Genomic DNA, 17,336 nt, shown 5'->3' on the forward strand with positions numbered 1-17,336 from the left:
GAAGTAAGAATGATGAGCCACATCTACAGAATAGTTTGTTTTATAGTCTTACTCCCAGAATGTCTAAGAACAAATATCTGAAATTGTCTGCAATGGATTCTGTTTTAAAGAAGAATGGTTTTAAATCAAGTCAAACACTTTAAACTTTGACTGGGGACTGAGAAATCACATACCTCTTATCCTAAACAGCATCTCTCGGACAAATCTGGGATGTATTTCCTATGAAACAGAAAACAATACATTACTGGTGTGAACCGTAATAGAGAGTTCTGGGAGATCTATTGTTTATCAAGCCATGAATCTGTATACATCACTTGTAATGAAATAATCACTCTGCAGGAACTTAATACAGTCTGGGAATGATTCTTGAGTGTTGTACCCAGGGAACCTAATAATGAAACTTGAAGCAACTGTGTAAGAGGAACAGAAAAACAACCCAAGCTGTTATCTCTTATTGAGTCTATTTTCTCATAGAGAATCCTGAGAAAACAAAAGACATTTTGTTTGAAGTGTTTTTGCCTTCCTCAAGTAGGAGAAAAAAATTTTTTTTCCTTTGAAGTACTTCCAAATTAAACATTGTGAAGCGTAATTCTTCCTTTATATCTGAAATATTTACTAATTCTGAAATTAGAAAATTTTGCCTTTCAAAAAATATTTAATTAGCATCTACTTGTGCTTGGAACTAGACATTGTGGAGAATACAAGATAAATAAAATTACAACAGCATCACCTGGGAACTGGTTAAAAATGCAAGTTCTTAGGGTCCACCCAGACCTAATGAATCAGAATCTGCATTTTAGCAAGATCCCAGGTGATTTGTATGTACTTTATAATTTGAGAAGCAACATTGTAACTGCATATAGGGTTTTATTTTTGTTTTTTAATACTGTTGCCTGGATCCCAGTCCCAGAAATTTTTATTTAATTTTCATGGGGTGCAGCCCAGCCATCATGACTCTCCTAAATTGCGACAGAGTTTAAGAACAGCTGCCCTGCTGTCAGTGAAGCTACCCAGCCATTTTGATCCTTGCAGTCTAGGCTCTTCCTAAAATGCAGACTCGGATTCATTTGATCTGTGCTAGATCCTGAGAATTTGCTTTTCTAACAATGGTGTGATTTTACTACTCTTATATCTTCCATAATGCCTAGCTCCAGGCACAATTAGATGCTCATTAAATAATTTTTCAAGGCCTACCTACATTATTCTCCATATAATTATATGTTATGGCTACTTTTCACACTTTTTTTTAAATGACAGCACAAACTCAAACCTCTAAGGAATCGCAAGAAGGAAAATTAATGTTAACTTAACTGGTAGCAGGCTGTTTGTTATGTGTTGAATTGTGTCCCCTCAAAAGATATGTTGAAGTCCTAACCCCTAGAACCTCAGAATGTGATCTTATTTGAAGATAAATGTAATTGCAGATAAAATTAGTTAAGATGAGGTCATACTGGAGTAGCATGGGCCCTTAATCCAAAGTGACTGACTTCCTTACAAGAAGAAGAGAAGAAACACAGAGACACACACACAGGGCCATGTAACAACAAAGGCAAAGATTGTACTGATGAATCTATAGTCCAAGGAATGTCAGAGGCTAAGGAACCTCAAGAAACTAAGAAGAAGCAAAGAAAGATTCTTCCCTAGAGCCTTCAGAGGAAGTCTGGCCCTGTCAACACCTTGATTTCAAACCATCTCCAGAACTGTGAGGGAATAAATTTCAGTTGTTTTAAGCCACGCTGTTTACAATAATTTGTTATGAGAGCCCTAGCCAGCCTATCTTCTTATACTTTTACATACACTAGGGGTTTTTTGGGGCAGTTTCGTTTTGTTTTGATTCATTTTTGCATCCAGGACATGCAGGCCACTGCCTATGTATAAAACTAAATTGATCTACCCACAGCTACCTCAAATTTGGTGCATGGTTTACTATTACAGATAGCAAGGAAAGGAATTATAAAGTAAAAGAAGAAACAAATGAATGAAAACAGTTCTGAAAAATGAATGAAAAGAGGGAAACTTAAAACCCCAGAAAAGAAAAGAAAATATACAGACACAGAGTTTATTATGAATAATCTTAAATTAGAGGGAAAGCACACGAGTTTGCAGGAATGGAGTTATTTCTTAACAGAAATACATCACTTTGTGATCATACTGATCTAAATTTAAATCCCAGTAACATATGTGTGATTTTAAAGAAGTCATATAATGTTCATGACTCTGTAAAATGGAAACACTACTGTTAATACTTGCCTACAAATGTTGGTGTGAGGATTATAAAGAGTTCAGCAGCCTGTCAGAAACATTCAGTATATGGTAACAATAATTGTTAGAAGACGGTGGGGTGGGGTGGCTCACGCCTGTAATCCCAGCACTTTGGGAGGCCGAGAAGGGTGGATCGCCTGAGGTCAGGAGTTTGAGACCAGCCTGGCCAATATAGTGAAACCCTCTCTCTACTGAAAATACAAAAAATTAGTTGGGCATCGTGGCGGGTGCCTGTAATCCCAGCTACTCGGGATGCTGAGGTAGGAGAATCACTTGAACCCGGGAGGTGGAGGTCGCAGTGAGCCAAGATCATACCATTGAACCCCAGCCTGGGCAAAAAGAGCGAGACTCCATCTCAAGAAAAAAAAAAAATATATATATATATATATAGAGAGAGAGAGAGAGAGAGAGAAGAGAGAACGAAGGACATCAAAGGACATGGAGCATAATTTCTTCAGCTCCCCTCTAGTCCCCTTTCATTCATTACAAAATTAATGTTTATCAGTTCATGGATACAGTGGCGCTCACCTGTAGTCCCAGCTACTCAGGAGAGTGAGATGGGAGGATAACTCGAGCCCAGGAGTTCAAGACCAGCCTGAGCAACATAGTGAGACCCTGTCTCTAGAAAAAGTTATCTATTTATCCATCTATATCAGTTCAGCTAAGTGCCACCTGGAACCAAACCCAGGGGAAAAAATACAAAATTGGTTAAAGAAAAATGATGGTAGAAACAGCAGCAAACAGCACAGAAAGGAGGAGCCCTGGAGCTACTCCAGCCTGTGCCATTGCAGTCAAGCCCAGGACACAGAGCACAAGGGAGTGGTGCCTGGCGGGAGGGAAAGGTTTTGTTGTTGTTGTTGTTGTTGTTGTCGTTGTTGTTGTTTGAGACAGAGTCTTGCTCTGTTGCCCAGGCTGGGGTGCAGTGGCGAGATCTCGGCTCACTGCAAGCTCTGCCTCCCGGGTTCACGCCATTCTCCTGCCTCAGCTTCCTGAGTACCTGGGACTACAGGTACCCACCACCACGCCTGACTAATTTTTTTTTTTTTTTTTTTTTTGAGACTGAGTCTCGCTCTGTCGCCCAGGCTGGAGTGCAGTGGCACGATCTCGGCTCACTGCAAGCTCCGCCTTCCGGGTTCACGCCATTCTCCTGCCTCAGCCTCCCGAGTAGCTGGGACTACAGGCGCCTGCCATCACGCCCAGCTAGTTTTTTGTATTTTTAGTAGAGACGGGGTTTCACTGTGTGAGCCGGGATGGGATGGTCTCGATCTCCTGACCTCGTGATCCGCCCTCCTCGGCCTCCCAAAGTGGTGGGATTACAGGCGTGAGCCACCGCGACTGGCCTGGAAAGGCTTTTAAAAGCGCGACAGGGTCCGTGCGCAGTGGAACTGAAAACAAACTTCCTTTCACAATTTTCCCATGGGCCTTCAGCAAATAAAACGTATTTCCTTTCAGTATATTAAAAACATGTCTGATCTTATTATTTCTAATATAAATGTCTGAGCAAAGACCACAATTGATGAAAACTTTATTACGTACATATCTTTGTACAGAAAGAAAGAAAAGAATAAGTGAAATAGATTACTTTTAACCTTTATTGTTAAATTTCAAGATAAGAATAAATTAAATCCAAATTTATATTTTCAAACCAAGCAAAATTCACTACAATCCAGTATTTTCATTTGTTAAATGTTTATTGGACAAAAAGAGAAAAATAATAATGTTTATTTTACCAGGCATGAAAATGGTAAGTTTATTTCCAATAAGAACACAATACCTGTCCCTCTAGGGGGTGTGTGTGTGTGTGTGTGTGTGTGTGTGTGTGTGTGTGTGTGTGTGTGTGTGTGTGTGTGTCAGAACTCCTAAACTACTACCAAGCAGACAAATAACTATATAATTTATTTAACCTAGAAAATTATTGTAGAATAATTTAATTTCCTGGGTAACTGGAAGAATATAGTCTATTTACTAGATTAGGGAGGAATTTACTTTGTTGGACCATTGGCTCATACCTCTATTACTACATTCTTTCTGTTTTATTATGATTTATCTCTTTACAGGGCTGAGTATCTATAAGATCCTGAAGAACAGGAAGTACCTAATTCATGGTTATATTCTCAGAATCCTCTAGCCTCTCAATAAACTTATGTTGAATGAACTATATATAAAACCATGAAGTGAAGTTCGGGAAAACTGCAAGACAAGGGACCTGAATACTGGACATTTATCAATTTTTTTTATTATTTCCAATGATCTAAACCCTCTTCATATGTTTAAAGAATGTCCCTCTGTATAAAGCTAGATACTCACTTCCCTGAGCCCCTGGTAACCGGATCTCCCAATAAGCTACATCTTTCAAATTGGGATATCATGACACTGACAAGCAGAGACACGGGGGAATCCATCATGTTGGTGGCAGAGGCAGCCTTGACTGACACATTCATTCTCCAAGGGGGGCAGTGCCACCAGCATTATCTACCTACCCAACAGCGTCCAGAGGTCTGTGAGAGTTACACCAGTGACCTCACAGGACTGGCTCTGAAATATGGTGCTGCCTGCAGCCCAGCAATCCCTTCTTTCAACTCCTTTCTGATCCTGGCTCTCTAACATTCCTGGAGATGTGAGCTGTGAGTTGTCAATCTTTTTTTTTTCTGCCTAAATCACCCAAGATTTATTTCTGTACCCATAACTAGAATCCTTCTGAGTCCAGCTGGGCTTCACCACTATTCAATAGAATGGCAGGTTCACCTAAGTACTATGGGATTTTAAAAGATTATTTCTTTAGAAACATCACCATTTTTGACTATATGTCTAAATTTCCATCTGGCTCTAAAATTCTTTGATTCCATTGGGGCAGTTTCAGTAAGGCATATAAATACCATGTGTGCCTTCCAGATGAAAAGATCAGACACCACGATTTTTACAGTGCTGCTGTTGTCTTTTAAGAACTTTGGTCAGTAGAGAAGTTCTGGACTTTTTGTGATATAAATTATATTAAGGCCAACCCTGAGAATTGTAAAACATCTATGGACCATCGGCTGACCACATCACATATACCACTATATGTGTTACTGAGTTGAGGGAGAAACATGTTCTTTGAACTCAACTTAATGATCTGTAGAGCTATTTGTTCAAGTGCCCTCAAGGGAGTTAAGTGTACCAGAGTGTATTCTCTTCTTATTCATGACTGTCACATGAATAAGAAGTCATTCTTGTCTAAGAAAGAAAGACACTGGCAATTCAGTTGCACAATTGCCAGGAGTTTTTTTGTTTTGTTTTGGTTTTTAGCACTTATGTAAAAGGAAATCTCAAAGAAAGCCAAATTACACAGGGCTGGTTACCTGCCATCAAGCTGACTATGGTTATCTTGTTTCCCTAGACTTTATTCTAACAAAGGGCTCATGTACTTTGACACTTATCGAGAAAAGGTGCTAATTTTCTTTTCACTTACACATAAGTTATTTCTTCTAGATGAGATTTAAACAGGAGATTAGCATAAAATCCTTGGCCTTTCTTCTATTTCTCTAATGTAGAAACATTCAACGGATCTGATAAGAGCATTTTCTTTGCAATTTGACATTGAGAGAGCACCTTGGAAGGGTTATTATGAAGACCAAGCTGTTCTCTAAGTTTCATGCAGAGTGAATTATATTCTGTGACCTGTAATGAATTCATAGAAGCGTCAAGAAGACAGAATCCATATATTCTAAATAGCATATTTCCCAAGATTTTTTACATGTAGAGAAGAATATTATTCACTTAAAAAATATACTTCCCCCTTTTTTCATTTTTGCTCTAAGAAAGGGTTAGGAGAAAGTATGTGAACTACAAAATGCTAGTCTATTCAGATTCTCATCCCCAGATTCTAAAGAATAACACAACACCCAGCTTTCCATGACAGTAGATGACCAGTTAGTGGACATCAAGCAATGTTATGCCCATTTTGTTTCAGCACTAGCTTTAATGATATGAAGAATAACCTTTACAATTAGGATTTAAAGCCCTCGAAAATCTTGAGTTCAAGCCATAAATGCTTGCAGGAAGAAGAGCCTGGCAGTTGCTACAGCCTGTCTCCTCTGGAGCCTCTGGGAGTGCAGAAGCAGAGGGACAGAAGTTGGGATAGAAGTCAAGGACAGAAGGGATGGTGATAGGCCCTGTCATTCCTTGTTATCTCCAGTGGTCAGCACCCAAAGACATTTTGTTGTTATTGTTGTTATTATTATTATTATTTTGAGTCAGAGTCTCGCTCTGTCACCCAGACTGGAGTGCAGTGGTATGATCTCGGCTCACTGCAACCTCCATCTCCCAGGCTCAAGCAATTCTCCTGCCTCAGCCTCTCAAGTAGATGTGATTACAAGCGTGTGCCACCATGCCCAGCTAATTTTTATATTTTTAGTAGAGACAGGGTTTCACCATATTGACCAGGCTGGTCTTGAACTCCTGACCTCCGGTGATCGGCCTGCCTCAGCTTCCCAAAGGGCTGGGATTACAGGCATGAGCCACCACGCCCGGCCCAAAGACTTTTTTAATTGACCTTTTTTTTCTGCCTGAGTAAAGGCGGAAATTGAACACAGTGAATCTGAACACAGGCTTAAAAAAAAGGTTCTGAATGAATCGAACACAGGTTAAAAGAAAAGGAAGGGGGGAATATGCAAGGGTGACTCTATTATCCATCTAAAGAGTTGGAGTACAGAAAATACAGAATGGACAGCACTCAACAATTGAACAGAAAAAAATAGAAATAAATGAAATAATCTTAGGTAGGGTGCAGTGGCTCATGCCTGTAATCCCAACATTTTGGGATGCCAAAGCAGGAAGATCACCTGAGCCCAGGAGTTCGAGACTAGCCTGTGCAATGTAGCAACACTCCATCTCTACAGAAATTTTTTTTAATTATGTAAAAAAGAAAAATAAATAAATAATCTTAGGCCTGAGAGACTTATTTCTACACCAAGCAGGAACCTATGGAATTATTAGATACTTGATTACTTAGGCCAACAACCCCGACTATATTTACTGTTTATTTGGGTAGAAGCTGTGTCAGTCTTCTATGATCCTACAGTAATCATTAGCTATGTCTGTCACTCACAACACCACCCACCACTCTTAGGTTGCACCCTCTGCATTGTTGCCCATGTTTCTCTCCTATATTGATGAACTAACCCGGTATTTCTTCAGAACAAATGTAGGCCATTATTAAATGAATGGCCTACAAGTTTAGTCTATAGGTATGAAAAATACCTGGTTTTATTTTATGGCATCAATTTGTGATGTTAGACTCATCTTCAACAACAATCATTTTTTGAACACCATAAGACTTCAAAATGCAATTGAAGGAATGAGGGGCCTGGATCTGATGGATTTAGGCTTGAATTCCAGCCTCATCATTGATCAATTTAACTGCACCTCTTTTCTTTTTTTTCTGTCCAAGTATGTTGTGGGCAACCTCTAAGATAGCCCCCAATGCATACCTTCTGGTATTCATGCCCTTGTGTAATTCCCTACCAGTATGGGTGGGTCGTACCTAGTGCATTGCTTCTAATGAATAGAATGTGGCAAAAGTGGTGACCTATCACCTGCAAGCTTAGGTCACATAAGTAATGTAACTTCCATCTAGTGCTGCCTCTCTCTCTCTCTCTCTCTCTCTCTCATACACACACACACTAATGTCTCTGACCAACAGCCAGTAATGAACTGAGGTCTGCCAAGAGCCACATAAGATGGAAATACAATTTACTGAAAGCTTGGAAGCGGACCTTCCATAATTGAGCCTTGAGATGGCTGCAGCATCAGCCCACATCTTCAGTGCAGCTTTGTGGAGGACCTCGAAGCAGAGGACCCAGCTAAGCAGGGCCTGCATTTCTGACCCACAGAAGCTGTGAGTTTTAAGAATGTGTGTTGTTTAAGCTGCTAAATTGGAAACTGGGGACTGGGTGGGTGTTACACAGCAGAAAATAACTTAAAGCAAATAAAAATAATAACACCTCTATTCCAAGATTGTTGTGAGGGTTGGAGGTGATGTATGTATATCTTATGTTTGTCACAGAGCCTCTCCTTAAGAAATGGTAGCTCTCACTATTACCAAGCCTCCTCTATGTGGGGGGCTACTGTCTGCATCACTTACCTATCTATAATTTTTAATTCAGCCTAGGTTAGAGAAAAAATGGTCACCTTCAACCTCAAATTAAAATAAATTTGAAATGAAGGGAATTGTTTTGTGTAGAAAGGCCAATTGGCAGATATTTGAAAAGCATAGACTCCACTGAGGCAATAAAGGAAGAAAACAGGATTGTATGGAAAATGGGAATGTCCAATATGGACTAGTATTTAATACCTTAAGAATAAGAACCTTGGGGTCAGGCGAGATGGCTCACACCTGTAATCCCAGCACTTTGGGAGGCCGAGGCGGGCGGATCACGAGGTCAGGAGTTCGAGACCAGCCTGGCCAACATGGTGAAACCCTGTCTCTACTAAAAATACAAAAATTAGCCAGCCTCGGTGGTGGACGCCTTTAAAGTCCTAGCTACTCGGGAGGCTGAGGCAGGAAAATTGCTCGAACCCTGGAGGCGGGGGTTGCAGGGAGCCGAGATCACGCCACTGCACTCCAGCCAGGGTGACAGAGCAAGATTCTGTCTTAAAAAAAACAAAAATAAGACCCTCAAACATCCTTCACTGACTTAACAACCTTTTAGGGCATGGTCATTTTCAAACATTTAATGCAAGTAGTTGAAAATATTAATGATCAAAGAGTTATTTATAATTTACTTGGGGTAGAAAAAATTAAATTTATAAAAGGAAAACTGAAGAAGAGATAGTAAAAATGTGAAAAGGGCTACTCAGAAAGGCAGTATAACATCAGGAAAACATCCCTGAATTTGGAATGAGAAGTTTTGCTTTCATTCTTCCAAAAAAGATGTATTAAGTACCTACTGTATGCCAAGCCCTTTTCTAACTTTATAGTTTCTGGGCCTATCACTGGGAGTCTGTTTTGTTGTGGACAAAACAGACTTAATTGTTGCCTTCATGGAGCTCGTGGAACATGAAACAAAAGTATATTTAATTACAATTACAGTAAGTACCACAAGGAAAATTACAAGGTGTAATTAGAAAATGACAGGAGGTACTTACACTGAATTGGAGGGTTTAAGGAAAGCCTCTCTGAGGAAGTGACATTGAAACTGAAGGATGGACATGAGTTAGCCAGGCAACTGGGTGACGAAGAGCAGCGGGGAGGAATATTCAGTCAGAGAAAACAGCATGGCAAAGGCTTTGAAGCTGAAACAAGCTTGGCATGTTTGAGGAACACAGAGGTTCATGGGCTAGAACATGGTAGACAGAAAGAGGGAGGAGAGTTGAAGAAGTAAACCACACGGACTTTTGAGCATATCAGGCCGTCAGTTATTGTGGCATGGAAGGATTTAAAATATAACGATGAGATTTATTTTTAGTAAAAGAGCACTCTGGTTGCAGTATGGAAACAAATTAAAGATTAAAAAAAAAAAAAAAAAGAAAAGAAAAACTACAGAAGAACCTGGTGTCTGGACCTAGAGTGGACACAGTGGAGATGGAAAGGAGGAGATGGAGTAGAGATCTGATTGTAAAGACAGAATCCAAATGACTTGGTAATAGACTGGATATGGGAAGTAAGAGAGAAAGAAAGGGTAGTCAGGGAATGCTCCCAGGTTTGTGGTTTAAGCAACTAAGTAGGAAGTGCTATTTAATAGATGATTAAAAACTGGAGCAGAAAGAAATTGGGAAGGAGGACAGAGAAAGAGAAAATTTTCCATTTTGTCCATTAAATTTGTGATGGCTGCAGGACATTCAGGTAAACACTAGAAAGCTGCTGAGTATGTGTACCTAGCAAGAAGAAGTCTGACTCCTTTTCAGTTGGAAACTTTGGACAAAATACTTACGACTCTGAACTCCATTTCACTATCTGCAAAAGGAAACCCATCATCTGTTTGCCTCAATAGGACAGACAGAAAGACAGATGAGGCAGCATCTATGAACGGTCTCTCTAAACTATAATTCAGTATAGATGTGCAAGAGCACTTAGTCACAGATAACTTTTCACGTTGATAAGGGAAATGTGAAATAAGGGCATACACTAAGTTTCAGCATTCCCATGTACCCTAACTGGCAAATATACATTCATTTATGGATGGATGGAAGGAAGGAAGGAAGGAAGGAAGGAAGGAAGGAAGGAAGGAGAAGAGAAAGAGAGAGAGAAAGAGAGAGAGGGAGGGAGAGAGAAAAACAAAAGAAAAAAGAAAAGCAGGAAGGAAGGGACAGAGGGATGCAGGGATGGGGGGGTGTGGAGGGGAGGGGAGAAGGGGATGAGGAGAAAGGGAGAAAGGAGAAGGGGAGAGGGAGCAGAAAGAAAGGAGGTAGGCAGGAGAAATAAGCAAAAAAAATTAGCAATTTTTATGCTCATATATTTGTTAAAGGTTAACTTTTAAGAAAAAAGGTAAAATTGCTGGGCATGGTGGCACATGCCTGTAATCTCAGTACTTTAAGAGGTCAAGGAGGGAGAATCACTTAAGTACAGGAGTTCAATACCAGCCTGGGCAACTTAGTGAGATCTCTTCTCTACAGAAAATCAAAAAATGAGGCGGGGCAATCACTTGAGCCCACGAGGTCGAGGCTGCAATGAGCCGGGATCGCACCACTACACTCCAGCCTGACCCAGAGTGAGACCCTGCCTCAAAAAAAAAAAAAAAAAGTAAAATAATGACTCATATGCAAACATAAATGTGTCAAAGATTTATTTTAGCCCATTAATGAGGAACTAGGAAGGCAAAAACAGTAACAGCACTACCCAGTTCAATGGAGAATCCAAAGAACAGACAAACATATGCATATAGGTGTTCGGGAAAAGGTTAACACAGCAATCTTGGGTTACTCAAACCCTGCACATTCCAAGAAAAAGGACTGCTCCCTGGCTGACATCCAGGAGGTGACCTCTGAGCTCTCTTGAAATCTCCCACCTGCCTGGAGTGCTTTTGTAGGTCTAAGTTGTTGAACCACACTGCATCAGTTGTTGAACCACACTGCCCTCTGGAGGTTGGAGACTGAGTAGCTAATGTTGTCCTGTAGCCGCTACATGCCTTTGCCACTAACCCCAATAAAAATCCTTGGACACCAAGGCTCAGATGAGATTCATAGGATAGAAAAATTTACATGTGTGTCACATTGTTACTGAGATAATTAAGTGCTGTTCATGCAACACCTTTGGGAGAGGCCAACTGGAAGCTTGTGCCCTGTTTCTCCTAGACTCTGCCCTATCCACCTTTTCCTTTTGCTGACTCTAATCTGTAGTCTTTCACTCTAATAAACCATAAACACGAGTATGACAGCTTTTTCTGAGTCCTGTGAGTCCTTTTAGTGCATGAAGCCTGAGAGTGGCCTTGCAGACTCCTGATCTGTGAGGCCATCAGAAATGCTGAAAACGAATTTACATCTATTAAAGATGCCTTTTACAGGATGGATGAAGTTCATTTTCATTTCCACTGAACAAAATAATTTGCAATACTATCCATTTTTTTTCAATTTAGAGAGTTGTAAAATGGATTCAAAACAATGAAAGATATAGACCTTTATAGACTCAAATAACTCTGGAGGATATACTAGACAAAGCACAGCATTCTATTGAAAAGACACTTAGTAGTATTTTTGCTCATTTCAAAGACTTTTATAATTTTTTCTGACACATTTATTAAACCAGTACTTCTTAAGGAAGTCCCTGGTCCTGGCAATGAGGACTCTCTCAAGGCTTAAATTAAGTAGAGTAGTTGTTTTTTAAAGGTGATTCTCATTGTAATGTATTTGATAAAATCAATGTCATTTGATTTTCCAGTTTATGAACCATAAATTTCCTCATGTAAAATAAAAATCTGTTCACTGTATCTTCTTGAAAAGGAGTCAGTTTCAGGTTATTTGAAAGAGCAACATGTTTCCAAAAAAGTAGGATAAATATATACATATATACACACACACACACACACACACACACATATGTATTCAAAACTGAAGAGTCTTAGAGACTAAATAGACTTAAGGCTTTACCTTTACTGTCAAACAATTATTGAGGTTTAGGAAACTTCTTTAATGGTATAACTTAGAGAACATCCTGAATAGAACAAATCATCCTTGAAGGAGATGCCATAGTAAGGCATACTAACAAGACCACCTGAGTTTAAAAGACAAGGGAGGGAAGACAGAATCAAAATGTGAAAAGTGATTGCAGGAATGAGAGCAAGCCTGCAAACTGCAGGATCATGAACTCTGGGGGCAACATTTGAAGCCTGCTGTTCAATGATCCCCACATCAATCCACTTTAAAAACTAACAAAATTATGGCACTTATCTGTCTACCCCAAAGGTTGACCATTACCTACAGGATAAATTTCTTCACTTGATATACAAAGTTTGTCCCAAACCTCATTTTGTGCCATTACTTAATAAATATCTTCTACTCCAGCTACCAATGGTTCCCAACTTGGAATTACCTGTGGAGCTTTTAAAAATCTACTGCCCAGGCCTTCCCTTGGATTGATCAAATCAGAACCTCCAGGAGGTACAGCCCAGGCATCAATGTCCTTTTACAACTCTCTGGTTAATTCCAACGGGCAGCAAAAGTTGAACACTTCTGAACTAACAGTTTTGAAATCGACATTTTGGAAAGCCAGGAAAATGTAGCTCTACTGATTCTTCTCTCTTAAAAAGTAACGGTAAAGTACAGCTAACTTAGGTTAAATTGTTCCTTTGTAATATTATTTCCAAATTATTTAAAAGGCTTTGCATATAGGATTAAAAGTTATAGAACATAGTTTAACCTCTCATTCAACAACCAATTCCTTTCCAATCAAGTCACATTCTTTCTATCTCCATACCCGCATAGACTCAGTAGAGTGGAAATGACAACAGTGCTATGAGCCACTCTTGTTTACTTTAGTTCCTATCAGCAAGTACTATACAGAGTTATCAGGTGTGTGTTAAATATAGGCTTAGGAAAATGACTGCTATTTCCCTGCCAAAGACTGGCTAGGCAAATAACAAGGGAAACTGATATTAAGACATGGCATTTAAAATAGTGTTCATGGACCTTTTCTTCCTCACAATCTTTATCATTTTTTTAATAGTACATGAGTGCCACTAAACCTTTTTTAAATTTTTTTGAGGGAAAAAAAAGGAAAGGAAGAAGGAAAGAGAGGAGAAAGAAAAGAAGGAAAGGGAAGGGAAAAGGAAAGGGGAAAGAAGGGAGGAAGGACAGGAGTGAGGGAGGAGAGAAAGGAAGAAGAGAAAGAACAAAAAGAAAGGAAGGAAAGAAGAAAAGGAGTAAGGAAGGAATAAAAGGAGGAAGGAAGGAAAAATGGAAGGAAGGCATTGGAATAATTCAAGTGTTAATCTTGGATTTTACTGTGTAAATTATTGCAAAGAAATAGGTCTTGGGCTTGGCACGGTGGCTCATGCCTATAATCCCAGCACTTTGGGAGGCTGAGGCAGGTTGATCACTTGAAGTCAGGAGTTCAAGAACAGCCTGGCCAACATGGTAAAACCCTGTCTCTACAAAAAAAGACAAAAAATTAGCTAGGTGTGGTGGCGCACGCCTGTAATCCCAGCTACCCAGAAGGCTGAGGCAGGAGAAGCACTTGAACGCAGGAGGTGGAGGTTACAGTGAGCTGAGATCATGCCACTGCACTCCAGCCTAGGTAACAGAATAAGACTCGGTTATGTCTCGAAAGAGGAAGGGAAGGGAAGGGGAAGGGGAAGAGGATGGGGAAGGGGAAGAGGAAGGAAAAGAAACGAAAAAAGAAAAGAAAAGAAAAAAGTCTTGGGCAGTCTCACAGGAAAGGCTCTCTAGTTTTTTGGCTATCCCCACCTTGATATCTGTACCTTTTGCTTTTTTTTTTCCCTCTTAAATAACCTTCCTACCCGAGATCTTTCATAAAATGTTTCATAGGGCAGATAAATTGCAAAAATCATATTATCTATTAGCATGGAGAAATACAGGGTACATATTATGTATAAGTAAGTAAAACAATTGACTATTTTAATTTACTCAAGGCTGAACTTTTGCAGTCTACTTCCATGCTAAGCCGATTTAAGTGTCTTCTTTTAGTTCTACTAATGCTAAAGTACTAAGTGTTTATCTAGTCTCTCCAGAATATACATTGAATTTTAGGCCCAATTTGTACCCTAGTCATCTCAACATGTTCTTGCAGAGGTATTCCTCTCAGTTCGTTCTTTCCTTTTGGGGGTTTGCAGCTCACAGTCATTTTTCCTAAACTACTTCAATGGTAGATTTTTTAAAAATATATGTTCTTTTCAGTCTTCAATAATAGGGTTGAGTCTATTGACTTCTGCCTTTTCCCATAACACTCCCATCTTTAAACAAAATATCCTACTTGAAGAGTTCTGCTTTCACAAACTTTCCATTTGTTCTTTCTCAATCAACCCCTAAATTTTGTCCTGAGGGCCACTTCATGGTTTCAAGTTGTATGTCCCTTAAAACAGCAGCTTTATCAAAGCCCACATTTATTAGATTGGTGCAAAAGTAATTGTGTCTTTTTGCCTTGAAATAGCAAACACCGCAATTACTTTTGCACAAACTTACTACATCAAAAGAGGATCCTGCCTTCTTTGACAATTCTCCCACGCTGTGGAGAGAGGAATTTTTATAATAGTCTTAAGACCAGTAGAGTTGTCTAAATAATCTGAAGGACATAAAAGAAAAAATCTAGTGTTGATTTTTAAAAAATTTTTAAATGATGGGGAAGAGGATAAAAGAAAGCTTTAATAACATTGGATAGCAGAAAATAGAGGTAAAAAAGTATTAAAATGAGGGTGATGTTCTTTTGAGATTAGAAAACCTTGGAACAAGAGGCAGAAATGAAGTATAGTTCCTATAAGCTTTTTTTAAAAAAAGCATTATATGGTATGCAATGTATGAGATTCAAGTGGAATAAAACAGACACATAGAATTATTTGTGATTAAAAAAAAAAAAAGCTATTTTAACAAGTAGCTTAAGAGTACTTCAACTTCACCAATGAAGGCAAGTGAGAAGAAAGGCAACTACAAAAGCCAAGCTCAATTCTGCCATCTACTGCCTAGCAGTAAAACCATGTGTGGGGGAGACCTATGTCTATTCCAGTACCCAAGGTCATTGCTAGGGCACTGACACCCAGTTAGAGAAAGATGGGATGAAAGCCACTGAGATTATATCCTAGAGATGCAGCAAGGTTTCCATCAACATAGAACAGACATTGGGTTTGATTTAACCCCTTTAATAATTAGACCAACTCAGGGTTTCTAATATGGTGTATGTATAACTAATTATAGTCCACCCCTTTTTAAAACTACAACACTATTGGAGTAAAAGCTCAATTTATATAGCCCCTTTGAATAGTCAACAACATTATGGAAACACAGCTGCTGCTATTTTAGTTTTCTCAGTATCTCTTGGACCTGAAAGTAACAAACTGTGTCCTCTTTATTCATTCTTCAAGGGAAGATGGATCTTTAATGTTGGAATAGGAGGTGAGGAACAGTATTCCAGGCTTTCTCTGCTCTATTCTTCTTAAACAGTGTTGTCATTAAAGGACAAAATTATAGATAACATAATTGGAAAGACGGTGTGGTTTTGCCTCCCTAAAAAAAGAAATGACTTTCATATTAATCTATTCCTCAAGTCATATTTTGACAACAAAACTCATAGCGTATTTTATTTGTAGTCAACAACAATAGCTTTTGTTTGTATATAAGAAAAAAAGCAAGGGATCACATTTTCTATCTCTAGATTCCTAGTTCTGGTAGTGAGAAGGAACACGATAAACTTCAGCCTAGTAATTCTGCAACTATCATGTGTTGATAATTTTTTGTCAGTTGCCTAAACTTTAAAGTAAAAAACAAGTATTTTGAAAAGATAGATTCAACTTAGGAAGCCACGGTGGGAAAATCACTTGAGCTCAAGGGTTCAAGACCAGTCTGGGCAATATAGGTAAGACCTATCTATAAAAATAAAGAAATAATAAAAAAAACAAAGAAAGGAATATAAAAGATTGATTGGAAAAGTAGTGATTAAAAGCCCAGGCTCGTAGTCAGGAAAGTATGACCTCTGATTTCTGGCTCTATTGCTCATGAATTGTTCAGCCTTGTCAAGCCTTAGTTTCCTTCTCTGTAAAATCCTCCCCTATAGGATTACTATAAGGATAAATGAGATCACGTATGTAAAGAATTTAGAATAGTGCCAGCATAAAACACATCTTCAATAAATAATAATCATTATTGGTATTTTTATAATCAGTTAGACTTCTACTTTTGATAGTCATAACCATAACCCCATACTTCTCGCGATATTTTATGACATCCAAAAAATGCTTATATTAGTTCATTTAATTTTGTTTAATCCTCACAACCACCTCTGAGACAAATAGGTATGAGTATATACCTCATTTTATAGACAGAGGAATTGAGAATCAAAGAAGTCAAGTGGCTTGCCTAATAGTTCACAGCTCATGAGGAAGCTTCAAACAGACCCTGGCACTCACATCTGAGTTTTGCTATGCTGCTGCAGCTGCCCTGAAGAGAGAAGATGTGACTATTAAAATGTCTAATCTTGCTCAAACTGGTCTTGGTGAGAAACATTCTAAGCCTGATTACTTTTATCCTGCCCTTCCTATGTCCTGAGGCAGAGGGTTTCAGTTACTAAGAACTTTTTCAGTCTCTAAGAAATAACTGACTCATAATAACCCATTATCTAAGTGTGTAAATCAGTTTATGAATCCACTCCTACATTGAGGTTGGTTTACAAGCATTGAACAAATGCTTGGATGCCTCACTCGTAAAATTCCAAGTGGCACCTGGCTGTGATTATGCTACTTTCTCTGAAGACTCCTATCTACAGAAGGAAGTCCAAAGTTCAAAACTCATGGCCCTTCACTATGTCCACCTCTTTCTCTAGCCACTCTCCCCTGACCACTCCCCAGAAGTACCCTGTTCTCATAGCATCATGCCTTCCTCCTTCCAAACTCTACCTCCCCAGCATGTGATTCAAGGCTCTGCTCATGAGAGGTGAC

At 39.1% G+C, this 17,336-nt stretch overlaps 1 protein-coding gene across 10 annotated transcripts in view; it reads right to left on the reverse strand.

Moving 5' to 3' along the window:
• LOC126939910 (uncharacterized) overlaps positions 1 to 17,336 on the reverse strand; it is a 195,596-nt gene that overhangs the window by 13,667 nt on the left and 164,593 nt on the right. For 9 of the 10 annotated variants that reach the window (XR_007720491.1, XR_007720489.1, XR_007720490.1 and 6 more), the window contains one exon: positions 174 to 219. Coding sequence is in view for 1 of the 10 variants with exons in the window: in XM_050765742.1 (XP_050621699.1) it covers positions 174 to 219 (46 nt within the window). In the remaining 9 variants the exon portion in view is untranslated. Of the gene's footprint in view, positions 1 to 173; positions 220 to 14,980; positions 16,840 to 17,336 lie in introns of those variants that run through there. The other variant, XR_007720503.1, reaches the window with a different exon arrangement.

This window comes from Macaca thibetana, chromosome 1, assembly GCF_024542745.1.
Source record: "Macaca thibetana thibetana isolate TM-01 chromosome 1, ASM2454274v1, whole genome shotgun sequence".
NCBI classification, from domain to species: Eukaryota; Metazoa; Chordata; class Mammalia; order Primates; family Cercopithecidae; genus Macaca; species Macaca thibetana.